Source organism: Mesocricetus auratus, unplaced genomic scaffold, assembly GCF_017639785.1.
Source record: "Mesocricetus auratus isolate SY011 unplaced genomic scaffold, BCM_Maur_2.0 Super-Scaffold_100019, whole genome shotgun sequence".
NCBI lineage: Eukaryota > Metazoa > Chordata > Mammalia > Rodentia > Cricetidae > Mesocricetus > Mesocricetus auratus.
In genome coordinates this window covers 12366474-12392923 of record NW_024429200.1, presented here as the reverse complement: position 1 = coordinate 12392923, position 26450 = coordinate 12366474, and the positions used below count along the sequence as shown (strand labels likewise).

The 26450-nt window shown below is 48.4% G+C and overlaps 2 protein-coding genes across 3 annotated transcripts in view; both read right to left on the bottom strand.

The window, feature by feature from the left end:
- The window catches only part of Rbm28 (RNA binding motif protein 28), a 34725-nt gene extending 22915 nt beyond the window's left edge, over window positions 1-11810 (bottom strand). Inside the window, exons 1-8 of the mRNA XM_013119124.3 lie at window positions 11346-11810; window positions 5969-6127; window positions 5613-5707; window positions 4844-4919; window positions 4360-4452; window positions 2860-2931; window positions 1080-1326; window positions 846-985 (exon numbers count right to left, since the gene is read on the bottom strand). Of these exons, the coding sequence (XP_012974578.1) occupies window positions 846-985; window positions 1080-1326; window positions 2860-2931; window positions 4360-4452; window positions 4844-4919; window positions 5613-5707; window positions 5969-6127; window positions 11346-11463 (1000 nt within the window). The 5' untranslated portion in view covers window positions 11464-11810. The remainder of the gene's footprint in view (window positions 1-845; window positions 986-1079; window positions 1327-2859; window positions 2932-4359; window positions 4453-4843; window positions 4920-5612; window positions 5708-5968; window positions 6128-11345) is intronic.
- A 4323-nt stretch (window positions 11811-16133) lies between these two features.
- Prrt4 (proline rich transmembrane protein 4) lies at window positions 16134-26045 on the bottom strand. Of its 2 annotated transcripts, XM_040728686.1 has the most exons (5): window positions 25676-26045; window positions 23820-24550; window positions 23611-23715; window positions 23159-23284; window positions 16134-18471 (listed from the first exon to the last, which is right to left on the bottom strand). In XM_040728686.1, the coding sequence occupies exons 2-5, from the start codon at window positions 24469-24471 to the stop codon at window positions 16646-16648; spliced, it is 2709 nt and encodes a 902-aa protein (XP_040584620.1). In that variant the 5' UTR covers window positions 24472-24550; window positions 25676-26045; the 3' UTR covers window positions 16134-16645. The 2 variants fall into 2 exon arrangements, with proteins under 2 accessions (XP_040584620.1, XP_040584621.1); XM_040728687.1 differs by lacking the exon at window positions 25676-26045 and having other exon boundaries at window positions 23820-24813.
- Window positions 26046-26450: the final 405 nt, after the last annotated feature.

The window sequence follows — 26450 nt, the reverse complement described above, 5'->3', positions numbered from 1 at the left end:
TTTTAAAAACTCATCTACATCTCAACTCAAAAAGGTTTTTTTTGGTCTGTTCAGTGTGTAAACATGTAATGTATATCCTGTTTATCCAGTTATTCATTCAACTTAGACAATTAGAAGTGGTAGCACCCTCAATATTAAGGCTAGGTTTTAAAGTCCCTAATAAGACTCTAAATTCTCAAACATCATTCCAAACTCATCTTTAAAACAAAGTGAACAATAAAGAAACAAAGACTCAGAATGTAGCTCAGTTGGTAAATGCTGGCCTAGCACGCATGAAGTCTTGGTCAAACCGCAACATCACATATAGCAGATACAGTGGTGCACACCTGTAATCCTCCCATCATTTGGGATTACAGTGAAGTCACAGGGTTCAAGGTCATTCCCATCTACACACTGAGTTTGAGGCCAGCCTAGGCTATAGGAGACCTGTCTCAAAAAAGGGGCAGAGGGGAGCGGGGATATAGCAGTTAGTAGAATGTCTGCCTTGCATGCACAAGGCCGTGTTTGATCCCCAGCACCACATAAACTAGGAGTGGAAGTGCATGCCCAGCACTCAGGAGGTAGAGGTAAAGGATCAGAAGTTCAAGCTCATCATCTACTACACAGCATCGTCAAAGTCAGCCTGAGCTACATGAGATCCTGTCTCAAAAGAGGGAGAGAGAGGGAGGGGAATGAGGGATATGGGGATAGGGAGAAGAGCATTAGAAAAAAATGAAACTAAAGGTTCCCTTTTTAGTAGTTAATAGAGTTTGGTAGAGAAGTATTGGAAAGAGGCCTGGGCAGACTGGTGCACATTCTCAGTCATTTATTCAAAGCTGAAAGGCGTCCGCGAGACCCCAGCAAACCTTCGTCCTCCTGTTCTTCAGCACTGCTGCCACTCTGCTCCACCCCTTCACCATCGACACTGCCTCCTTCCTCCAGGTCACTGTCCTCATCACAGCGGTCTTCCTCCATGCTCTCCCCAGGCTCCGCTCTCTTCACAGCTCTGCAACAGCACAGTGCAGGCCTCATCAGCTGGGCTGACACATAAGTGACTCAGAAAAAATGCTGGCTTCCCCAGTGTCTCAGAATGGGCCTACCTCTTCTGAATTTTCACTGTTGATGCTCTACTTTCCTCTTCATCTTCTTCATCATCATCATCCTCTTCATCATCATCCTCTTCTTCATCATCATCCTCTTCTTCTTCTTCATCCTCTTCATCTTCATCCTCTTCTTCTTCATCATCATCATCTTCTTCTTCATCATCATCATCTTCTTCTTGCTCTCCCACCCTGCCATTCTTTTTACCTGAGTCCTTATGTTTATGTTCACTGCTCTTCTTTCCATCTGTGGAGGAAGAAAAAGAAAGAACATTTACTATCTAAAACAAGGCTGTTTTAACAGGAATAACTAATAAGTCAAGTTCCTTGTTCCTTTGATTTTTCAGGACTTCCTATTTCTTTTCCTTACCATACAGTCAGGTTTTCATTTCCATCGGTTTTTCATCTCAGATTCATCAACCACAGACCAAAAAAGATTTTTTAAAAATGCTATGTCTGGGGGCTGGAGAGATGGCTCAGAGGTTAAGAGCACTGGCTGCTCATCTAGAGGCCCTGAGGTCAATCCCCAGCACCACATGGTGGCTCACAACCATCTGTAATAAGATCTGGTGCCCTCTTCTGGCACACAGGGATACATACAGACATAATACTGTATACATAATAAATAAATCTTTTTAAAAATGCTGTGTCTGTACTAATATCTATTTTTTGTCAATATTCCCTGGACAATTCAGTGTAACAGCTATTACATAGCTTTGTATTATATGAGGTTGACAAATAATGTAGAGAGGATCTAAAATGTACAGAAGGATTGCATTAATTCTCTTAAGAGATTTGAATACCTAAGGATTTGCTGAGCATAGTCTGTGAATCAACTCCTCAGAGACCCCCAAAAAATGACAGCATACAGTATTAGCAAATATGAGGGGAAAAAAGCAAATCCACCACCACCTAGATTTGATTCCTCCTTTTCTTGTCCTCATCAGAGGCCTGAGGGTTAACCTGCCCCAGAAAGAGAGAAACAGAAAGCAAAACTTTTCAGACAGGCCACCACTTACACACCACAGCAAATACATTGCTCACTCTGACCCTCCATGAACTTTAGTTTCAATGTGTAATACTCTGACACTCTGGTGACTTAAAAGCATTTAAAGTCTTGTCTCTCATTTTTTAAATGCTTATGTGTCTATGAACCATGAGCATGCAATGGCCTCCGATCCCCTGGAACTGTACTTAGATGGTTGTGAGCTACCATGTGGGAGCTCAGACTCCCGAGAAGAGAAACCAGTGAGTGTCCTTAACCACTGAGCCCTCCAACCCTGCTCTCTCTTCTTAACCATTCACTAGTATGGGATGATGAGGAGAGAGCAAGTAGAGGGAAGAATGAACACTCAAGCCCATACCTTAGAAGTGACTTTAGACTCAAAAGATCCTATGTTTGCGGATCAGCTCACCACACAGTTCAATGTCAATCAACAAGCAGCCTTGAGCCCACAGGAATTTGGAGATTTTCCAGAAGGCTGGTTTTTTGTTCTTTTGTTTTTTGCTAATATTATGCTTTGGGTATCTCCAGCTCAATATTCCCACTCTACATGAAAGTTCCAATACATGTCGTGCATGGTAACGCACACTTTTAATTCAGCACTTGGGAGGCAAAGACAGGCAGGTATCTGTGAGTTCAACAGCAGACTGGTCTACATAGCAAGTCCCAGGACTACATAGAGAAACTCTGTCTCAAAACAAACAAACAAAAAACCCCACAGGAATTGTTTCCACACGCTGCCCCCCAGCCCTCCCACCTAATGCTAGCACCCCTTACCTGGGGCAGAGGCAGGCTGGGTATCTTTGTATTTGTCCTTGGCTACAGCCCAGTCCACAGCCACAGTCCTTCCTGTCCAACAGAGAGGAGGTGTCAGAGAGAGTCTTCTTTTTACTATCTCTACTTCCCTCCCAACAAAAGGCAGTAAGAGTATTAGTGGAGACAAAGAAACGGCCATTGTGAGACTATTGTGAGCCTAGCCTTTAACTGCTGAGCCATCTCTCCAGCCTGACTACTGGGGTTTGCTTTTTGTTGTTATTTTTTTGTTTTTTCAAGACAGGTTTCTGTGTGTAGTTTTGGAACCTGTCCTGGAACTCACTCTGTAAACCAGGTTGGCCTTGAACTCATAGAGCTCTGCCTGCCTCTGCCTCCAAGGCATGTACCACCAATTGGCTGACTACTGGTTCTTAAAGACAGAGAGGCAAAAAGATCTTGAGTTCCAGACCAGCCTGGACTACCTTGTAAGAACTCTGTTTCAAAACAAAAACAAAACTAAAAATGCTCCTTACAGCTTACTGTGGAACAATCTTTTTGTACACTATGAATATTTGAAGCTCTCATTGGTCTAATAAAGGCCTAAATGGCCAATAGCTAGGCAGGCAGAGGTTAAGCGGAACTTGTAGACAAAAAGAGAACTGGGAAGAAGGAGGGTGGAGTCACCAGACAGACACAGAGGGAGCAGGACATGTAGAAAATGAAATAACAAGCCATGAGCCACATAGCAGTCCATAAGCTAATAGAAATGGGTTAACTTAGTTATAAGAGTTAATTAGTAACAAGCCTACGCTATCAGCCAGCATTTATAATTAATAATTCTGTGTGATTTTTGGGGGGAGCTGGTGGTCCCAACCAAAAACTCCACCTACAGGAGCTCTTTTTAATCCTTAGCCCTTTAACAAAAGAAATTCAGTTACCTTGGATTTACAAGGTAAACAAAGAATTGTGTTTCCAGTTACACAGACACTCTGGGGAAATGGAGACCCTGCTCGGAAGTCAGGAAGGGACTAAGCCGATCCCTTCCATCGCCTGGTACCTGATGATACCAAGAGTAGACTGTCAGTTTAATAGCACATGGGCATTGATAAAAGAGTGGTCCAACTGTAGGCACAAAGTGTATTCATCAGCAGTTCTGTCCAAGATAGTCAGTACCAACTTTAAAAAGACATTCAAACCAAAAGAAAGAAAGGCTCCTGGCATGAGTTCTTTCAAGGTTAGCCTAGGACCAAATACTGAAAAAATTTCACCAAAAATTATAAGTGTGGTGATGCAAGCTTGCAATCCCAGAACTAGGAGGTGGAGGCAGAAAGGTTAGATGTTCCTTGGCAAGTAGGGAACTCAAGGCTACCCTGGGCTACATGAGTTACCATATTAACAAATAAGCAGTAGAAACATCTTTTGAACAAACCAAAAAAAAAAAAAAAAAAAAAAAGGCGGTTTACGGTGCTAATTCACTCAAGCACCAGAAATAACTAGGTCATGGTATGAGCATAGAAGGCTCACCTTTTATCTCTTTCATGTTCATGCCTTTGAGAGCTTTTCCTGCTTCAAGGAGGTTTTTGAATTGAACAAAAGCAAAACCACGCATCTTTCCATCTGTGAGCAAATATACAAAAAAGTTAGAGGCAGGGGGTAGCCAACAGGAGACCACAGCAGTCAGGCTGACAAGATGGTCCACAGCCTGCCCATCGGCCAAGAGGTCCCTGCCCAAAACAACAGTTATCCTCTATCACTCCAGCTTGAGGAAAGCAATCAGTCAACACCAGTGGTACTAACTGTGTCCAAGCTACCTAAACATACCTTCCAGGAGTAAAACTAGCACCTGGACCTCACTAATTGTCAAGTACTACGGCAGGTACTTTGCAAATATCAGATTGTCTAGGGCCACAGAGAACATAACAAAGGTTTATTTTTGGTTCAGTAACATGGGAAAATTCACATTAAGTTGTCTTCATCTAATCCACACCAAAGGAAGGCGCACAAGTACCTGGCTTCCTTGGGATATTCACTTCCAAAACAGTTCCATAGGGAGTAAATACTGTTTTCAAGTCATCTTCTGAACACTTAGGCCAAAAGAAAAAATGAGAAGTATTAGCACAGCAAATAAATATAAAACATCAACTACTAAGTTCATTTTCTAGAAAGAATCTAAATATTTTTATTCCTTTTTTTTTAAACTTTCAAGACCAGAACAGCAAATAACTGAGAACACACTGACAGCTTACTTTCAGCAAACAACAGTGAACAGATTGACAGCTTACTTTATATCTAAAAAGCCAAAAAGAAAAAGAAAAAAAAAACAAAACAAAACCAGACATGGTATCCCGAACTTGCAGAGTCAGGAAGATCAGGAAAGGCTAACCTCGGCTAGAAACTTTGAGGTGTGCATGAGCTACAAGAGACCCTGTCTCCAAAAGGGAAGGAGAGAGAGAAGCTGAACACATGGACCTCTTTCTCAGTGGTAGCTTCCTCCAAAGGGCTTCATAAGTTCTTTTAAAATTATATTGATTTTCTTTATTTGGGGAAGGGCAATGCACGCTCATATGTATGGAAATCAGAGGACACCTTGCAAGAATTGGATTTCTTCTTCCACCATGTGGGACCCAGGGATCAAACTCTGGTCATACGGCTTTTTCAATTCAACAGGCTAAGGTTTATTTCCCAGTAATAAGTACCATCTTGGTGAGGAGTTCCACCAATGAGCACACCTTGGTTTTAGCACTCTTCAAAGCATGTACTTAACTTTAATCACTCACCTTAAAGCTGAGGTTCCGGATAATTAATCTGGCTTTCTTATCTGCCACCTTGGCTTTTTTAGGCTTTGGCTCCTTGTTTGGGGACTCTGAATTTTCTAAAAGGTAAGAGACATGGGATAAGTCTGCAAACCCACTTCTAGGATAGACATAAGTGAAAAGGGTACCAACAAACACAGCATTTGCCATGGGGTCAAGTGTGCAATATCCCGGAATACGAGACTCTCAAAGCATGCCAGAGGGTTTGGGCAACAAGAAGAAAACTAGTTAGCTCAAGTTCTGGAAGCTATCTCCCGGTTTTCCGACCACCTCCAGTTTTCAGTGTCTTCTTTCCTCTTGGAGAATTACTAGAAACTCACCATTTTTCTTCTTTTCCTTGGACTTGTTCTTTAGTTTTTTCTTGGCAACAGTCACGTTGATCTTGCAGCCTTCAAAAGTAGTGATCTCCTTGAGCGCCCTCTGAACATCTTCCAGCATGGAGAAAGTGACATAGCCAAAGCCTCGGCATGCCTTGCTCCCTAGAAAAGGCAAAAAGGAAGGAAGTGAGAGCGAAGGCCTGTGAGCTATCCACCAAAGACACAAGTCTCAGAAGGAAAAGAAGCAAGGCTGGGTCCCTCCCCACTTTACTCAGGACTATAAGGCTTCCTCTCTCTTCCAATTTGATATCTTGATGTTATTTTGATGTTAGTGCCTCTTACTCCAGCCTTGATAATCTTAAGAATATGAGGGACCCATGATATACATTAGGCCCTCGAAGAATTCAATTTTAAACTATGAAAGATTACCAGAAAGAGTAGGAAAAATACATATGGTAAATTTGAAAAATCAGATTATAAAAATGCAATCTTAGAAGATATTAGCAATAAATAAGTAAGGCCCTAAAAAACATTATGTCATCAATACCTTAACATTTCAGTATCTAACTGAATATTTCCAAAGAAGGTATAAATTCCTGGCCACATTTTAGCTTCAGAACACTCCAAGCTAGGTAAAATGAATACCAACCCTTCTTTCCAAAGAGTAATTTGAGATACAGAGAAGTAAATGTCAAAACAGTATTAAAAACTAAGCTAAAGCCGGGCGTTGGTGGCGCACACCTTTAATCCCAGCACTCGGGAGGCAGAGGCAGGCGGATCTCTGTGAGTTTGAGGCCAGTCTGGTCTACAGAGAGAGTTCCAGGACAGCCTGCAAAACAATACAGAGAAACCCTGTCTCAAAAAATCAAAAAAAAAAACAAAAAACAAACAAACAAACAAAAAAAACCCCTAAGCTAAGGGGTTGAGAGAAGGCTCAGTGGTTAAGAGCACTGACTGTTCTTCCACAGGACTGGGGTTCAATTCCCAGTACCCAAATGGTGGCCCACAACCATCTGTAACTCTAGTCCCAGGGGATGCAACAACCTCTTCTGGCCTCCAAGGGCACCAGGACACCAGGCATACACACGATGCACAGACATACATACAGGCAAAATACCCAGGCACATAAAATTAAGAAATAATTTTAGGGTCTGGAGAGATGGCTCAGTGCTTATGGGTACTGAATGCTCTTCCAGAGGTCCTGAGTTCAAGTCCTAGGCACCACATGGTAGCTCACAACCATCTATAAAGAGCTGTGGTGCCCTCTTCTGGCCTGCAGGCATACATGCAGGCAGAACACTATACATAAGAAATAAATCTTTAAAAAAAAATTAAAAAGAACTATGTTAATTTCTCCTTGCCAGCCTCATGGTCTTTCTTTTCTTTTTCTTCTTTTTTTTCTGGTGTTTCAAGACAGGGTTTCTCTGTGTAACAGTCCTGGCTGTCCTGGAACTTGTGTTCTGCTTCCCTTTAAATACGATATATATATATAACACGGGATAGTAATCTATATAAACTGATTGCACAGCTGGCATGGGGCACCAAGACAGCAAACTGTGACATGGAGATTGATTTCTTTTCTCTTAGAACTTCTCTCACAAAAAAACCAAGACCTTCCTCTCAATCAGTACAACCAAAAACAAAGCTACTCAAATGTGAAGTTCAGACCAGTCATGGTAGCATATGCCTTTAATCCCAGCACTCACAGGCAGATCTCTGTGAGTTCTAGGCCAGCTTGGTCTATACATCGAATTCCAGGACAGCCCGAGCTACACAGAGAAACCCTATCTCGAAAAACAAAACAAAAAGGACTAATGTCCCAAAAGGTATATACAATAATTATGCCTCCACAAAAAAACTGCCACACACATTTAGAATCTCCACAATCATAAGAAGGGTCATGTCAATACCATTAGGGAAAATGCCACCTCTCCTCCATGCCCACCCCTCCTCTCCTACTTGTTTCTAGTACACCTCACTTGTCCCTACAGGAAAGTCCACACTGTTAAGGATTTAGACCAAGTGCGCCAGGCTTAAGGTAAGGGTCCACAAAACTAATATTTCACAAAGATGGGCTCAGTACTTGTCTAAGGCTTTAGTAACTTCTCAAATTCAACGTGCTAGCAATGGTGGATGATGGTAAAGAGGTATTAATGTCCATCACACCTCCAGCAGCAATATCTTCCCCAGCTGTGGTGGGTTATGGGTGAAGCAGAATCTTGAATGCACCTGAACTCTGTCTCCCTGAAACTTGGCAATGGCAGCAAGGGAAAAGGAAGTTCATGTTTCTTTCTTATTGTTTTGTTTTGTTTTTTTGAGACAGGGTCTCAACTCGGCCTCTACTTCCTGATCCTCCAGCCTCTACATACCAGGTGCTAGGATTATATCACATACAACCACTCCTGGTTCAACAACAACAACAACAAAATAACATTTATTTATTTGTTTGTTTATGTTCAAAGGGAAGGGAACAACTTGGCAGGAGCTGGTTCTTTCTATTTCTGATAGGCTTGGTGGCAAGTGCTTTTAGCTTTCTAAGACATCCTGCCAAACTTCAACATGAATGTTTTTTTCTTTCTTTTCTTCTTTCTTTCTTTCTCTTCCTTCCTTCCTTTCTTTCTATTTCATGTACATTGGTGTTTTGACAGGTCTGTGTGAGAATGTTGGATCCTCTGGAACTGGAGTGACAGACGGTTGTGAATTGCCATGTGGGTGCAGGGAATTTAACTAGGATCCTCTGGAAGAGCAGCCAGTGCTCTTAACTGCTAAGCCATCTCTCCAGCCTTGATGAATGTTTCTTAAACTGCAGATTACCCAGTAGTTACTAACTAGAATTAAAAAATAAATAAATAAAAGCACATCCATATATGGTAAAGGATGAGTATTTATAAGAATTCTATTTCTGTTTTATTTGTTTTCCTTTTTTAAAACAAGCAGAGTCTTTCTATATGGGCCAAGTTGAACATTTTTGTATGCCTGCATTCAATTGTGATCAGTCAATATATGTTAAGTCAGTAGAGGCCCTTGGCACTGAGCATCAACTCAACCTAATCAAGGTTAATGACAAAAAGAAAGCAGGGGGATGGGTAGGCTTCTGTAAAATTGACTTAGGGGAAACTTGTAGTTGGTAACAGTGGTTAAAAGACTATGGCAAAGAATCTCCAACCAAGATGTCATCGAAGAGTACTTAAACACAAGAAATCTGGCTCATTTTTTTAAAAAAAATTAATTTACAGCGCTCTCATTCACTCCTTTGGCTATATCTATACTTATAATGACAAAGAATTAGGCAGATGCCATGGCTTATACAGCAGTCAGAGCCATGTTTACAACCCTAACTATAACTTCTGTTACTGAAATAGAAGCTAAAGATGGAGTGCTTAGCATATATCAGGCACATACTCAGAACCATGGAGGGGAAAGGAGAGACACCAGTAGCTCTGTTAAAAGGCAGGAATAGCTACCTACACAAATGCCTGCTGAGATCAAAGGGAGCTGAATGTATGTTCTGGGTAACAAAGTATCTATCCAGGTGTCCCAGCAAAGTCTGGTTGAGAAAGAAATGCTTCTACAGGAAAATCACTCAAATTTCTTCGCTGTGGTCCATGCCAACTCTCCATACGAGGTAATCTACTGCATGTCAAACAGAACGTGAACTAAACAGCAAGCCAGTCAATCTCTCCAGTGACTGAAGCCAAAATCCTTGGAATCAGATCCAACTCTCTTACTCCTCTTTGGCTTACACTCCATATCTAGTGCTTCAAAGACCCTATTTCACCTTAACAACTCCAAATACAAGACAACTTTTCCCACTTCTATTTGCGATTACCTCGGTCCAACACCACAATTTCTCCCTAAATTACTCTTAGAGTCTACCAACTGGTCCCCTCTCTTCTATTCAATAAACATCCATTCACCACACAGCAGCCAGAAAGTCCTTCAAAACAAAAGTCTAAAAGATCAGTCACTGCTCTCTGCTTACAACCAATGACTTCCCCAGAGAAGACTAAAAATCTGTAATGGTCGGCAAGGTGTTATCTGACCTGGTACTCTGGTCCTCATTTTCCAACTCTCTCCCTTTATCCATTTCCTTGTCATCCTGGCCACCCTGCTCTCTTTTCATACAAAGACATACCTGCTTTAATATCAAGGTTGCTTCCTGAATTCAGACTGTTCTGTCCCTTAGGAGTTCTAAGTTCACTCCTCAGTAGGTCTTCTCTAGCCAACACACACACACACACACACACACACACACACACACAGCTCCCTATCCCACTCTTTTTACTTTATCTTTCTCCTCATTTATCACCATTATCAACCTACAATTTGGTTATTTATCGGCTGTCTTTCCAACCATAAATATGTAAGAACAGGATTTCTGATTTAGTGCCACACATTTACTGTACCCCAAGGACAGCCAACAATGTTTCGGAATATAGTTGGTATTCAAGAAGTATTTGCCAAATAAACAAATGAATGAACAGCATACTAAGAGCTCCACTATGCTGATCAAATTGAGTCCTCTACTTACCATACAAACTTCAAATCATTAAATGTCCTTAAAGCTTTTATTCCTGTATTTAAAAGGGATTAAGATGGGCGGTGGCACACACCTTTAATCCCAGCACTCGGGAGGTAAAGACAGGTGGATCTCTGTGAGTTTGAGGCCAGCCTGGTCTACAAAGCTACACAGAGAAACCCTGTCTCAAAAAAAAAAAATGGTATTAAGACTCTCTACCATATAAGATTGTTGAGAACATTAAATAAGCTAACCTATGTCAAACTAAACACCCTCCCTGCCTGGCAATCATCTAGCTATCAATATGCCATACTGGCGCTTTATTAAATGTTAGTTTAGGTTGTTCGTTTGAGACAGGGTCTCACTATGTAATCCAAGCTGGCCTGAATTTGCTATATAGACCAGGCTGTCCTCGAATTCCCAGCAATCCTCCTGACACAGCCTTCCAAATGCGGGGATTACCGCCATTACACCAAGCTAATAGGTTGTTAGCCTTTGAACATTTGAACACGCGTAATAAAGGGGGAAACGCAACAGAAACGTTAAGTGTGTGTTTTGCCTTTCATAAATCGACCTTACTGGCCAACCTACAGCAGAGTCAGTTTAAAAAAGAAACGTAGTTCCCGGCCCCGTACCTTTGGAGAGGGGGAAGACCTGGATGCTTACAGCCGGGTCATTTAGTCGGAGGATTCAGGAGGCTGAAGCAGGAGGGCTACCGGTAGCGAATTCGAGGCCAGTTTGGGCTACAGAGCGAGATCCTTGTCTCAAAACAAACTGTAACTACATGGCTCCCTGGAACTCGTCGTGTTCTAGCTCCCAGGAGCACGCACACCCAGCCCTCCCCGCTACCCCACTCCTTACCTTTCTCAGTCACCACGAAACACTGCTTCACCGGACCCACCTGACTAAACAGCTCTTCCAGCTGCTCACTGCGAGCCGAGGGCGGGAGACGGCCCACAAATAGAGTCAGACCGGCCATCAGACCGGGAAACAAGCCTGTGAGGCCACGAGTAAACCTCACCGGCGCGAGCGAGGCCGGGGATGAGCTCCGGCAGGAAGACCACGCCAAGTTGCCGGGAGACTCCGGAAGTGCTCGTTGCTCAAAAGAGTCCGGGGAGGAAGCGCGGCGGGGAAGGAAAGATAAGTTCCGGAATGAGAAAGAAAAAAATGACGTCCTGGGGGCGGAGCTTCTTGGGCCACGGTCTCCGTGTAGTCCTAGCACCGCCCCCGCCACTAAGTGAAACTTGACATCAACAATTTACCCTCTCTTAAAATCCTTCATTTAGGAGATCGACCCCAAATTCACCAAAGCAGGCAGAAATCATTTGCCCTCGAAGCCTTGCCCATATGTGACATAGAGTGGGTGTTCAATAAATTTTTCTGAAGGGTCTCCACAGATTCCCAAATTACCCGCAAAACCTCAGCCAAAACGTCATAGACACAAGGATGTGACATTCATTATTTGAACAATTTTCATATCCTCAGAAAACATGAGACAAAATGTCACCGGGCCTCAGAGACGATTTTTGTTTGTTTGTTTTTTGTTTTTCGAGACAGGGTTTCTCTGTGGCTTTGGAGGCTGTCCTGGAACTAGCTCTGTAGACCAGGCTGGTCTGGAACTCACAAAGATCCGCCTGCCTCTGCCTCCCGAGTGCTGGGATTAAAGGCGTGAGCCACCAACGCCCGGCTCAGAGACAAATTTTATCTACTAAAATTCTCATAGAACAAATACTACAAAATTATATTTTTAATAATTAGTTATTGAGCTCCTACTATATGCCAGGCACTGGGGATTAAAAACTGGTTGCCTGAAAAAAAGGCAGAGCCTTGCCTTCCTATAAAATAGTCTGGAGCAAGAGACAAATTTTTTTCACTCTTACCAAAAAAAAATGTCTGCAAGATCACATCAGAGCACACTCAAGCCAAACATAACACCCAGCTATATGCACAGACCTAGAACACACTGCTGCCTGGAGAAAGAACATCTTCCTTCGTGTCTGATCATCAGACAGACTCTGGGCTAACCACAGCATCTGACACTCAGTGGGTTCACAGTCTGTCCTTCATGGAAAACTGCTGCATTTGCAAAATGCCTAGCTGTGAAAAGTACCCGAGGCACTTTTTAAAACGTTACTTTTAAATTACAGCCACATGGTAGAAAACACCACAAAGGATTAAAGGTATAGTGAAAATTCCCAAGAGCTATCCACTTTCAGTATATTTTTGGATAGATGAGAGGATGACTTATTGGTAGTGATGGGGGGGGTACACTAAGCATGAAATTTACGAAGTCCTGGCTAGCTTCAAATAAATAATGTGTACTTTTGGAAAAAAGAACCCACACCACATTATATTTAAATAAATCTGGGGAAGGGGCACTGAAATACAAAAATAGATTGTCAAGGCCACCACTAAGTCAGTCCTATCCAGCATAAAAAGCAAAAAATAAATAAATTGATTTGGAATTCCATATTATTTTCCCCATCACACCACCACCTTAAAAATAAAAATTATATCCTCAAATACTATATTTTAAGTTTGGGGGACCTAGTCATAGCTGTAGTAGATGTAGGGGAGTTTAATATCCATTTGTAATCCCCCACAAAAATGTTCTAAATACCCTAAATCCATTTTTTTCCTTAAAGAACAAAGACTAAACTCCCTATGTCCATCAGAGGGCAGCAAACATCCATGGTGCAGGGTTCTACGTCCCTAGGTGAATACACAGTAAAACTGACCCTAAAATCTTCCCCTTTATTCAGATGTGGATCCCTGTCTGCTTCCTGCCCCCCATTCCTTTCTATCCATTCGTATCAGGGAGGGCACATGGTTCTTCAGTCAAGAATATTTGCTCATCCGTCTATTCAGGACACATGCGGTGCTCTTTATTAAATAGCAGGAGTCACGGGACCCTGCCAAGTGGCTTCCAAGGGAAATAAACTGCTGGCCTGTGCCTCATCCATCAATGTGGTGAAGCCTGGAGAGGAAGGGAGCCAGGCCCCATCCCTCTGGCTCTACTCCTCGTCTCCCATAAGCCAAACCTTCTATAATACAGAAGTTCTGAAAGAGTTCTTATTCTTCCCATTTCTCACAACTGTAATAATTGCTTGTGTTGTTAATGACTCTGTATCTAGTGCCCTTTCCTGCACAGGACCTAAAATATCGCATATTCATGGCTTATGCCCTCGTTTATTCTTTTATCCTTATCACGTGACATTATGAGCAGTCGACAAATATTTTTAATAGAGTGGATGGATTCATGAATAAATGGAGGTTTGTCTCTCAGTCCCTCCCAGTACTAAGATTTTGGAACTGCAGGATGTATGTATTAGGGTCGACCTTTATCCTTCCTGTGAAGTCTGCTTTGGGTAAGGAATGAGTCCCGGGCTAACCAAAGTCTTGACTTCTTTGTAAGTGAAAGGTCTAAGGGTAATCTTTTTAAGATTTATTTATATTTTTATTCATGTGAGTGTAGGGGTGTGTATGCATAAAAAGTAAAAGGGGCCGGGCATTGGTGGCACATGCCTTTAATCCCAGAACTTGGGAGGCAGAGGCAGGTGGATCTCTGTGAGTTCGAGGCCAGCCTGGTCTACAAAGCGAGTTCCAGGACACCCTCCAAGACAATACAGAGAAACCCGGTCTTGAAAAACAAACAAACAAAAAAAAAACAAAAACAAAAAAGTAAAAGGAGCGAAAAGAATAAATTGATTTGGGATTCCATACTATTTCCCCCACCATGCCACCACCTTAAAAATCAGAGAGGTCCCCATGAAGGACAGAAGAGAGCATCAGATCCCTAGAGCTGAAGTTACTTTCCACTGAGAGCAGCCCAGTGTGGGTGCTGGGAACTGAACTCAGGTCCTCTGGAATAAAAGAAATTTCTCTTAGTTGCTGAGCCATCTCTCCAGCCCAAGAAGTAATTCTTATGAAGGAAAATCAACAGTGTTGGATCTGGTGAGTAAAGAGAAATATTCCTTTGGCCTCCTTTCTCATCTGCTACATTAAGCACTTTCAGACAGAAAGCGAGTGTCTGTGAGATAAACAGAGACAGACTGAATGGGAAAGCTCCAGATTTGGCCTGCCGTGCTCAGAGGAGGGGAGTGCACAAAGCCAATCGGGCTCAGCGAGGAGAACGAGCAGGAGACAGCAGCTGGAGAGGATGAGCATGAGGAAGAGATGACAGGGAAGCTGGGCACAAGCAGTTGCAGATGGCAGCAGCTGGAAGGGAGAACGGGCTAAGAAAGAGGACAGCTTCCCAGAGCAGCAAGCATCCCTCGCGTGACACAATGTGGTGCCAATGCTGGGCCCACTCACTGCAGCCACTGTGACACCGGTGAGAAATGCCTGTAATTAGGACGCTGGCAGTTCTCTGGGCCTCAGCCCAGAGTGAGGATGCGGCAAGAATTTCTGAGCCACACCACTCCAGGTGACAGAGGGGGCACAGCCAGGACCACTCCAGGTCCCTCCCTCAGCCTCACCTGTACCGTTGCCTCCCATTTCTCTTCTCCACCTGGACTCTTATTCTTGGACGGCCCTGTCTCCCTTCCTCCCTCTGAGGTCTGAGGCCCTGACGTACTCCTCAGTCAAAACAAATCTTCGTTTGCAGGGAACAAAGGCCTCAGCCCCTCCTCATCTCTCTTCTTGCTTCTCTCCTGCCTCCTTTCTCTAATCCCCATTAGCTGATGGTCCAAGTTTAGGGTGTGTGTGTGTGTGTGTGTGTGTGTGTGTGTGTGTGTGCGCGCGCGCGCGTGCGAGTGCGTGTGTGCATGCCCACGCACGCGTGTGTTGCACACAAGTGTACACGCATGTAGATCACTAAAATTCCTGGCTTTTTCCCCTTTGAACCTAATGTGTGTGCCTCTGTAGGTCTCTCCATGATATGAAGAACATCTGCCAGTTTTTCATTTTCAGACCTGATCCAAGACCCTGCTTGTATCACTATGAACCATTACATTTTTAGCCAAATGACAAATGCAGAATATATATATATATATATATATATATATATATATATATATAATGTCACTGGAGGCTGAATACTCCGGGCAAGGGAAGGATACTCCCTTCTAGTGGCTGGATGTGTTCATGGGTCTCTGTGTTGTGACAACCAGAGCTGGGCCTATGGCAAGAGGTGGAGACAGACTTTCTCCACTGAGGACCGGAGATGAGAGCTCTGTGGGAAAGGGGCCTGGAGGCCTTGTGAGCCCAGTTCCAAGAAGCCCTGTCGATGAGAAAAGGCAGTTTTCTCTTTGTAAATTCTCATGGGAAGCTGGCAGGTTGTTGGATAGCCCAGCCTGGGGCGATTGGTCCCTTCAACATGTGTGTCCATTTTTCCATAAAGATCTTTATTATTAACTAGCTCCTAGGAAACTGCCTCCCAAGACCTGATGCCAGGCTCTGAGCAACAAGGGCATTTCACCAAGGGCTAAGGTGTTCTGGCCTCACCTCTCAGGACTGTGCCCCCTGTAGGAAAAGACACTTGCGAGGCAGTCAGATGGGCAGCTTCCAGGGGCCTGCTCTCAGAACTCACTCACCACAAGAATGCTCACTTTTCGAAGGTCCCCAGGAGTCCGAGGCCGAACCACTCAGCCTCCACTTCCGGTGGAGCTGCGGAAGTATCCCCCTTTAAACTTTTCCAAGGTCAGAACATTCTCCTCAGAAAATATTTTATTGATACGTTGACTCTGAAAACGCCCATTCCCCACCCAGCTGCCGTAAGGTCTCTTGGATGAGCCACGGGGCCGTCTTCAGGGAATGGTTCCATGAAGGAAATGGCAGAAGAGGATGTGGAGCCCAGACAGGGCCCTAGGTCTTCTTAAGTTAGCTGTCTCCCTCAGCACCAGGGTAGGGGTAGCGGTGGGGGTCAGGAGTGAAGCACCTTGGAGCTTACTGCTGGTGAAGGCCAAGGAAAGTGAGACTCTGCCAGCCTGAGAATGCAGCTGGGGGCATCAGCACCCACGGCTCCAGAGAAGTTGGCACTGATTCCCAATCCGCAGAGCCCGGTTGCTAACCCACCCACCCAGGGGCCCCTGGATGAGGAGGAATCAAAAAGAGGTATCTGAACCAGGCAGAATTGGGGAATGATTACAGTGTGCAGGTCTTGGGCAGATGAGAAGCCAGAAAAAGGGGCAAACGGTTCGGCTGTGAGACAAGCCGGGTCTTCACAGGTCTATGGTGTCACTGCCGACGCTCAGCTCGTCAATCTGTCGGCAGGCGTCCAGGAATTGCTCCTGCAGCAATGCCTCCTCGGCCTGCAGCTCAGAACAATGTTCAGGGGAGTCGCGGGAGGGTGGGGACAGGGCCTGATAGGATCCTGAGGCTGGGAGACTGGGGCTGCTTCCTGAGGGCCGCGGGGGACTGAGGACGCAGACTAACGGACAGCGCGGGGCCCTGTCAGGACTGGAGCACAGCAGCATGGACGAGCTGTCCCGTGAGAGTCCACACAGAGAGCCAGATGAGGCACTGCTGCCTGCGGGCCAGGCCCCAGGAGAAGGGAGCTGAGGAGGCGCTGGGGATCCGGGGACCTTCTCGGATCTCTCACTGGGTCCCACCCCTGTCTTGTTCCCCAGGGAGATCGTGCGGCAGAGGCCGAGCCCAGGAAGGGCTTCCCCAAAGGCAGTGCCCTGAAACAGGCCAGGGGCCAGCAGCGCCTCACTACAGAGGGCCTCCTCGATGCTGCGCCGCAGGTTGATGGGTGAGGGCGGGCGGAAGTCCACCGTGCAATCACTGCTAGGGGAGGAAGCTGTTGATTGAGTAGGTTTGGCCCCAACACCTTCGAAGCCCCGGCAGCCGCCACCCTGGAAGAGGAGATCGGGGCCCGGGCCAGCTAGGGCACACAGCTGCAGCAGCTCCGCGTCCCCACGCGCGATCGCGCTACCCAGGGGCTCTTTGTCCCGGGTCCCAGGGACCCAGCCTGCTGGCAGCAGCGGGGCAGCGTGTCCCGGCGACAATCGGAAGAGCTTGGCCCAGCAGCGCCTGGGCACACGTGGGCTGCAGAGCGCGGGGTAGAGACCCAGCAGCGCCAAGGGGAGCGCGACACCCACCTCGCCCAGACGCAGCCCTAGCTGGAAGGCCCACCAGGGCCAGGGCCCCTCCAAACCGACTTGGGCGCCGTAGCCCAGGGCGTGAAGCACCTCATAAGCCTGCAGGGCTCCGCTCAGCAGCCCAAAGGTACCGGCCACCGGGGCTGTGCGTGCTGCGCGCCTCCACGACTCCCGCGGGGCGAAGGGACTGCGCACTGGCGGGACAGGAGTAGCGCCCTTGAAGCCAGATCCCCCCAGGGGTGCTCCGGCTCGCCGCCGCCGGCCGCCCCAGCAAGAGAGCGCCAGCAAGAGCGCCGACAGGAAGGCAGCTAGAAAGGCGTGCAGTCCGCGGGAGGCGAGCCGAAGCGGCCGCAGTGGCCGGTGCACGGCGCTCCCCAGGGTGGCCGCGGCCGCCAGCCCCAGCGCCAGCAGCAGCAGCGCGGCCAAGCCGGCGGGGCACCGCGGTGTGCGTGGCCGGGCCAGCAGCAAGCAAGCCAGCCCCAGACCTGCCGCTAGGCAGGGCTGCGGAAGGTCCTGCAGCAGCAGCCAGGCGAGGGTCGGCAGCCGGTCGCGGTGCCCGTAGGCGTCGTAGAAGAGCGGGAAGGCCCGAGTGGTCCCCGCCGACAGCAGCAGCAGATCCAACAACGCCAAGCAGGGGGCGCCAGGAGGGCAACGCCAGGGCAAGAGGGCCAGAGCCAACAGAGCCAGCAGGGCCACCAGGCCAAAGAGTGCTCCTGCCCCATATACGTGGGCTTCCCAGGCAAGGCCCCAGCGAGCCTTGGCTTCTGCCCAGTCGGCCTCCAGGGTCAAGAAGAAGAGAGGCAGTGGGGAGACAGGAGGCTGTCCCAGGTCATCGTGCAACTCTGACTCACTACAAGAATCTGGCTCACATTCAGGCTGTACTGAAGGATTCACGAAACTGGCAGGAAAGGGTTCATATGGACCAGAAGTGAAGACAGTGGGGTCTGTGAACAGAAAACGTTTGGCTGAAGCCGTTAGCAGTCCGCCCTCCCCAACCCCGCTCCCGCCACAAACACTGCCAGCCCTCAGCTAGAAATCCGAGTGCATCTACAAGGAGCCTGTTTTTCATCTCTCCCCTTCTCCTCCCAGAACCCCACCCTGAAGGCTGAAGCTTTCAGAGATCACTCTCTTCCCGTCTATCCACAGTGATTCAACACTACCCCCCTCCGGCCCCATCCATTGCTCCTGGATTTTACTGGGTTGGGGGAGGGGTTTTCTTAAGAAGTTACTGAACTTTGCAACTGGAAGGAACTGTATGGCTGCGGCCCCCAAAGCAATCCCCACACCAGAAAAGTTTTATGAGAACAATTTTTTTGTTTCCTTTGCACACATACGAATCTCCACGCTTAAATGATTTGCAGCATGTGGGAGGCACTGAGGAGTTTTCATTGCACAAATGAATCTTATTTACCAAAGGAGAAACTGAGGTTCTGGAAAAGGACCTTCCCAAGAACACAGATCGTCACAGTACTAGGACGCAGATCCGAACACCAATCTGTATCCGTTTCCTACAATACCACAGTCCCAAAACACTTCTCTTCCCCCAACACACACACACACACACACACACACTCACACACTCACACAACTGACTCCTAACCACATCTAGGACCAGAATAGTCTTTCACCTGTCCATTTCAACACTTTCCTGTCCCTATTCAGAGAACATGCATGAACACATACATACATACAGAGAGAGGGAAAGAGGTGAGAGTCCCTGCCCTCGTACTAATCTAAGGAGAACATGATTTCTTATTAAGTGTCCTTCCTACAGGGTATATCTCAATGCTTAGCCAGTGAATGGCAGTCACATGACCCCCCCATCCTCACTCATCTACAAAACAATTAGGCTAGAGCTTTTTGTTGTTTGTCTTGTTATTTTTATGAGATGGGGGTCCCAATTTGTGGACTAGTCTGCCCTCTGAACTCACATCGATCATTGTGCTTCCACTACCTAGGTACTAGGGCTATAGTGTAAGCTATTATGCCAGGCTAACACTAAATACTCTCTCCCTTGATCTCCATGCTCTACCACAGAGCGACATTCATACACTCTAGTACAAGGCTCTTGCTGTAGGTGCCTCTTTACCCCACTCCCATTTCATGCAAGAGAGAATTGTGATGGACTCCCCAGGTCTCAGAGGGCAGGAGACAGGAGTGTGCTGAAGACTAAGAGACTTCTGATGGTTACACTCTCCCCAGCCATGCCCCCAGATGGATGACAGAGGAAAACCCGCCCCAGACAGTTCTCCCTCGTTCTGGGAACATCAGAAACCGAACAGAAGAGAAAGGAGTAAAGTCTCAGGCAGCTCAAGGGAGAGAGGAGGGAAGAATTGGACAACTAGGAAAGGATGGAGGTAGCAACCAGAAAATTAAACACACACAGCTCCCTGCCAGCAATGAGAGGAAGCATGCACTCTGGTTCCCGTTCCATTCCATCCCTCAAATCTGAACTGGCTAAGAAGACCTATTACACAGAACAGTCATGAAGATAAATGAGATGTGTATGTGCTTGGTATGGAAAAAGATCATTCAATGTATAATTCTGGCCAGTATCATGACTAGTTAATGTACACCTTTGACCAATCATCAGTTCTGGCCTCAAATTAGTTCTTTCCTAGAGATCTATTTTTATTTGTAATTATGTGTGTTGGGGGTGAGTATTTATAGGTGAGTACAGGTGCCCACAAAAGCCAGAAGAGGGTGTTACATCCTGTGGAGCTAGAGTGACAGATGGTTGTGAGCTATCCATTGTGGGCACTGGGAACCAACCTAGGTCCTTTACAAGAGCAGCATGTGCTTTTCACTGCTGAGTTGTGTCTCCAGATCCATAGGTTAGTTCTTGGTTTAACTGCTTAAGGCTATGTATGATCTGTGTAGAAAGCCCTTAGCACATCCTAAACTTGTTTAGAAAGACAAGAGGTCCAGAGAGTGAACATCAACCTACTATCTCCGTTTGAGTTGTTGAAGAACACTAGGTCAAAGACCTAAACTCTCCCCAACACCCATTTATTAGAAACAGGTAGCCTGCTGGTCAGAGGAGGCATCAGACTTGTGTCATCAAACTAATATACCCCTTCCCTCCTTTTCTGGCCCCTTTTGATGCCCTGCTCTAGCCTACTGCTACTAAGTTCCTGGATTACCCCGGTTTCATCTGGATTTTTCCTTCCCAGGAGCCCACAGTCTGTTCCAGTCTGTCATTCCTCAGCCTCTCCCCTGCCTACCGTACAGACAAGTGCTCCCAGAGACAACATTCACTTCTCACCTATGGGCCATAAGAACCCCCATTTCTCATCTCTGTCCCCAAGCACAGTGGCTGATAGAGCAAACTTCAACATTTCTAAAATCCAGCACAGGAAATGGGCAAAGCATAATGGACACCTCAAGTAGCAGAGACAGACTTTCCAGTCTGGAACAGTGTCCCTGAGGACCAGAGTTGTGGGTGGAGGCAGAAAGGAGAGTGCCTAGCTTCTGCCTGTGAAGGGTCCACTTGACCTCATCTCTTGTCTCTCCATGTGCAACTTCCTCAGAAACAAACTGCCTTCAGTTTTCCCTAAAAGACGGTGGTCCTACATTCCCTATATGCCCAGGAGCCAGATCCTGAGCAGGCCACCCCTTCAGGGAGGTTCTATCCTGTCCTCGTGACCCCTTAACCTCAGGGGCGAGAGAAAAGAAAAGATGGGATGTCAACAAGAGTAATTGGTGAGGCAGGGCTGGCTGAGGAGGGGGATGGGAAGGGATAAGCCAGGTCTGATTACCCACCAGCCACAAGATCAAAGGGCCAAGAAATCAACTCTGGATGCTGGAAGCTGCAGCCCATTTAATGGTTTGGCTACATCCTTCTCCCTACCCCCAACTCCAGCACTGTAGAGACTGATACTCTATGACAGCGACACTGGAAATGTTCAACAACCGGATGGCCCAGGCATTGGCCATTCATAGCCCAGGCCTGCTCGTAGTATGGTCAGGGAACAGAGGGAGAGCATTGAGGACTCACCAATGGGTCTGAAATCCTTGGTTATGGTAGAACCCATTATAAACTGTCAATGCGTAAGTGATTGAATACAAGCTATGGTCCAAGAAAAGGGGACCCAATGCAAAGCACAATATAAATGACACTTCAGTTAGAAAGATCCTAGGATGCTCGGTATGGTAGGACACACCTGAAATGTCAGCATCTGTGAGGTAGAGGCAGGAGGATCAGGAGTTTAAAGAACGTTTCAATCATGAAGCCAGTTTGAGGCCAGCCTGGGCTACACGAGACCCTATCTTAAAACACACAAAAATGAAAAAAAAATGTATTTGTCACAAACTTGATCTCCCCTCCCCCTCTAAACAAGGACTGACCCAGGCTTCTGGGTTTATGTAAGAGAAGCAGCAAGAAGAGTCTGGGTTCCTGCAGCCACCAGTGACGGTAGTGGGGAGAGGGGGGTTGTGAGGCTGGGCTGCCTCTGATACTGTCCAGACTCATTAAACCTGCCTGGCCAGCACTGTCACCAAGGCTGACAGAATGCCAGCCAGCATTTATTCCCTGAGGCACAGGACTGCTCCCCCCCACCCCCACCCCCCCACCCCCGCAGTAGAGCCTGCCACTGCTGCACACTAACTGGACAGGGCAGTGGCCATTCCTTATATACCACAGAGGGACCACTATGGTGATGGCTGAAGAAAGCTGTAAAATGCAGTTCACTGTCAGGCCTGGGGCTGGGAAAGCCAGAGTACCCATGGCTGAGCTTAGCAAGGGTGGCTTAGACGCTTCACAGACACAGCGAGTCTTTGGTAGAGCAAAGCTGGGCTGGGCTGGGGGGGTCCCTCCCCATTGTGCCCATGGCCTCATTTAGCAAAGCCTCTCTTTGGGCACCTGCGCACTCTGCCCTAGGAACTCTGTCATCCCGTCATCAGGTGGGGCCGAGGCCAGGGTGTCTGCACGGCCGACTCCGGATGTGCATTCAGGTACAGAGCAAGTGGGAAGCAAGGTTAAAAAAGCTATTGTTCAGTGAGTTTCTACTTGGTGCCCAGAAAAGGTTTACACAATCTCGAGACATTAGGGTATCTTCAACAACAACAACAACAACAAAATGTGCATCATTCTCAGACCCTACATAAGTGAGAGAAGACTTAGGCTCGAAGAGGTCAAACATTTCCTCTGCACCATGCGCCTGTCTAGGTTCTGAAAGGCTCCCCAAGCAAAGGCGGCATCCGTCTGCTCATGGTCTCCCCCTTAATGTTTTCTCTGTGAAGGGCTCAGCCTAGCCCAGGTTTGAGCTGTCACGGCAGATCAAACAGCAGAGGAGAAAACCCCAAGGCTGGGTGGAGTGTCCCCGGGAGGGAGGGTGGGGTGAGTGGAAACGCTGTAGAAATCATGAAGTAGCTCCTTCACTAGTTGGTTCTGGCCTAGCTCTTTCTATCCTACTCTGCCTATGGCAGCAAACATCTCAGAGAACCCTTACCTAGCGCCATGTGGCACCTTCCCGGGCAATACTTGATAGATCATTAATGTATGATTTCTCCTTAGTGACGGTGAAGTGAAAGATGGTATGGCTATGAGGACAATGACATAGAAGGCTCCCAGGACACTGCTGAGTGTGTGACATGTGGTGTGTGTCTATTTCAAATGACGTGTATGCTTACCATGCTGCGTGGGTGTCGTCTTGATTGAGGTAGAGCTTGGGGAAGCCACTGAGTCCAACAGGCTTGAGCTTGAGAACGTTCTTTCCAGGAGAGGTGGAGGTAGGGACCAAATTGTACCAAAGAACCCTGTAATACGAGCATATGGGGGCTCAAATGCCATCCTACCATCCGACCCTTCCGCAAAGCTTGTCCCAAGGAAGTCACTGCCCCAGGAACTGTAGCCACATGTACACCATGAGTTAAACTGCAGGCACCAAATCAGAGTCAATATAGCAAAGAGACTGCTTCCCCCAAGGAGGATCAGCCCTTGTCCCAGAGCAGTGGTTCTCAACCTGCGGGTCTTCACTTCTTTGGGGGTTTTGATCAACCTTTCCACAGGAGTTGCCCAAGACCATCGAAAAACACAGATATCATCATCACATCACAATTCATAACACTAGCAAAATTCCCACCTGGAGAATCCGACACGCCCGAAGCAGAGCCTGGATGTGCTGTTGTGCCGGGGGAGCTCTGGCCTGAGAAGTTCCGGTGTGGGGACAGAGTGGTTCCAAAGAACCCTGCAAGAGGAGTGGGAGAGGCTGCCTCCTCTCTCCTAACGGCCAGTACACATTCATCAACTGATACCCAGCAGGGATTCGCTTCAAATAGGATGGCTACTTACCAAAGGGTCCCAGGCGCCCAGCAATCTCCGCCAGGCTGGCCCGCAGGCTGGGCAGCAGGGGCAGCGAGCGATGGCCGAGAGTGGGAGCTGCCCCTGCTCTCAATGCCACACCAAACTTCAGCTCCAGCTCGCTCTGATGAAGCCTGGGAGCACTGGTTGGAGGCGCTGTAGCTGTCAGAGCAGTGGCCCAGGTCACAGTGCCCACCCTAGGCTGAGAACGAGCAGTGGGACGCTTGGTGGGCTCTGAGAGGGGGGATGTGGACTCAGGAGGCAGGGAGGAGGCCCAGGGTGTAGAGCTGCCTTCAGCAGAGCCCCATTCTGAGACGTAGTTCCCAGGGGAACCCACCAGCAGTTCCCAAAGGGGATCGGTCCTGAGATCACCTTCCACCTCTTCCTCAGACTCCCGGCCTAGCTCAGGAGACAGAGGATGGGTGTCTGTAACAGGGCTCCCCCACACAGCGGCAGGCCCCCGAAGATGGAATTTGAAGTTTAGTCCCAGGTTGAGAGACAGCACAGAAGCCTCGCTCTGAGGTAGTGGGGTCAGAGTGGAGAGAGGGGCGCCTGGCGCAGAGGAAGCAGGCTGGGGACCCACAGGAACAGCAAGCAGCACCCAGCAGAAGAGCCCCAGCTCCAGGCAGCCTCGGCCTGCCATGGCCCCACCTGGCTCAGGAGCCTGGCTCGGCAGGAGGCAGGTTCGCGCGCGTCTTCAGCACCTGGTGAGCTCAAGGGTCCTGGAGGGAGGAGTAGTCTTGTGAGTCTGGGCCTCTCCCATCCTTTTCCCTTCCCCAGGATCAGATGTCCTGGGCAGAAGCGCTAGTCACGGAGAAGCAGGTGCAGGAGTAAGAGGCAAAATGTTCGGTCCGAGAGTCATGACAACTCTTCTTGTCAGCCCCTTCCACTGACTACCTGCAGGCTGGCTTCCCACAAGAGGAACTGAGATCTGACTGCAAGCAGTACCCTCATCCTTAACCAGAGCAGAGAGAATCGACTTGGCTTCCAGACTTCCAGATTTGCCCACCCCACCCCACCCCCTGCCCAGTTTCCTTCCTCCCTCAAAGATCCACAGAGGCCGACTGTGTCAGGCACTGTTCCAGCAATACAGCTGCAAAAAAGCGAACCCTCCGGGTTGAATCCCCCACCTCCAGTCCCGGTGAGAGAAACCACGGGAGCACAAGGCCCTCAGGAAGGGTAGAACACAAGCCTGAGTGATCTCAACTGGAGGGCTACCCAGGCTGTGCCCGAGGAGCAAGAGGAGCCCGGCCCAGGCTCTCCGGAGCCTTTCCCCTCTTTCTGGGTGCTTGGCCTGCTGCTATCCTCTCCCTTGACCCTAGGAGTATTTGGGGGAGGGAAGAGTTAACGCTTTCTGGCTCCCGGGGAGAGGAGGTCAGGCAGACAGGCTGGGCAAGGAGCAGCTGCCGAAGGCTACCACCCCCTCCCCAAAACACATCTGGTGGGGGAAGGGAGGGTGAACCAGGGACACACGTGCACCCAGTACCCTTACATCACACACACAGCCGCACCTAGCACCCGTGACACACTCACCCACGCACCCTTCACACACTCCTACACACACAGACACACACATGCCTGGAGCCCCCTCCTCCTCCTTTCTCTTCTCTCTCTCTCTCTCTCTCTCTCTCTCTCTCTCTCTCTCTCTCTCTCTCTCTCTCTCTCTCTCTCTCTCTCTCTCTCTCTCTGCAGTCAGAAGCACAAACAACCCTAACACACTGTACAGACACACCACACACCATCATCTCCATCGTCCCCCACGCCCCTTACACACCCACCCCTTACAGACACACATGCACGCGCGAGCGCACACCACACTCCCGCTCCCCCAGCCGGGACTGACAGACCTGCTCCCCTCGCTCCGGCGGGTCCTGGGGGCCAACTCCCAGAAGAAGGGGCGTCCTGTCTCAGCGGGCCCCGGCTGGGCAAGGCTCTGCAAGTCTAGTCTGATCTCCGCTGAGCCCGGTGCGGGGACTCAAGCCCCGAGGCCCCGACTCCCCCTCTGCTTGCCGGGCGATCGCAGCTTAGCCGACCCGAGGCTCCGGGTCTGTCCCCAGTCGGGTCTACGACCCGCAGCGCTCTCAGCAGGCGGCGGGCGGCCGGGCTCCGCTCGCGCTCGCACTCCGCTCCCTCCTCGCGGCGCCGCCTCCTGGCTGTGAGCCCGGCTCCCCGGCCCAGCACCCGCGCCGGGGCCCCGCGGCAGCCGGGCTCTCACAGCCCTCCCCGCCGCCTCCCGCACCGGCCCTCCTCTCCCTCCTCCCAGCTCGCCTGCCGCCCGTCGCCCGCCGCCCGCGGTCCGCCCCTACCCGGGTCGGCAGGCGGGCGCGCACAGCAGCGCCGAGCCACAGCCTCCTTGCCGCCCGGCCCCACGCGCACTCATTCACCCAGCGCTGCCAATCAGCGGAGGGAGAGCCGGCGCCTCGTTCTCCGCCTGGCGCTGGCAACCACACGCTCCGAGGGCCGCCCTGAGCACACACCCACAAGCACGCCATTCCCGGGAAACACCCTCCGGAGAGGCACTGGGCGCGCCCGCGCGCGCACTCGTGTACACACACACACACACACACACACACACACACACCACATGCACATACATACACACATGCACACATGCACACATGC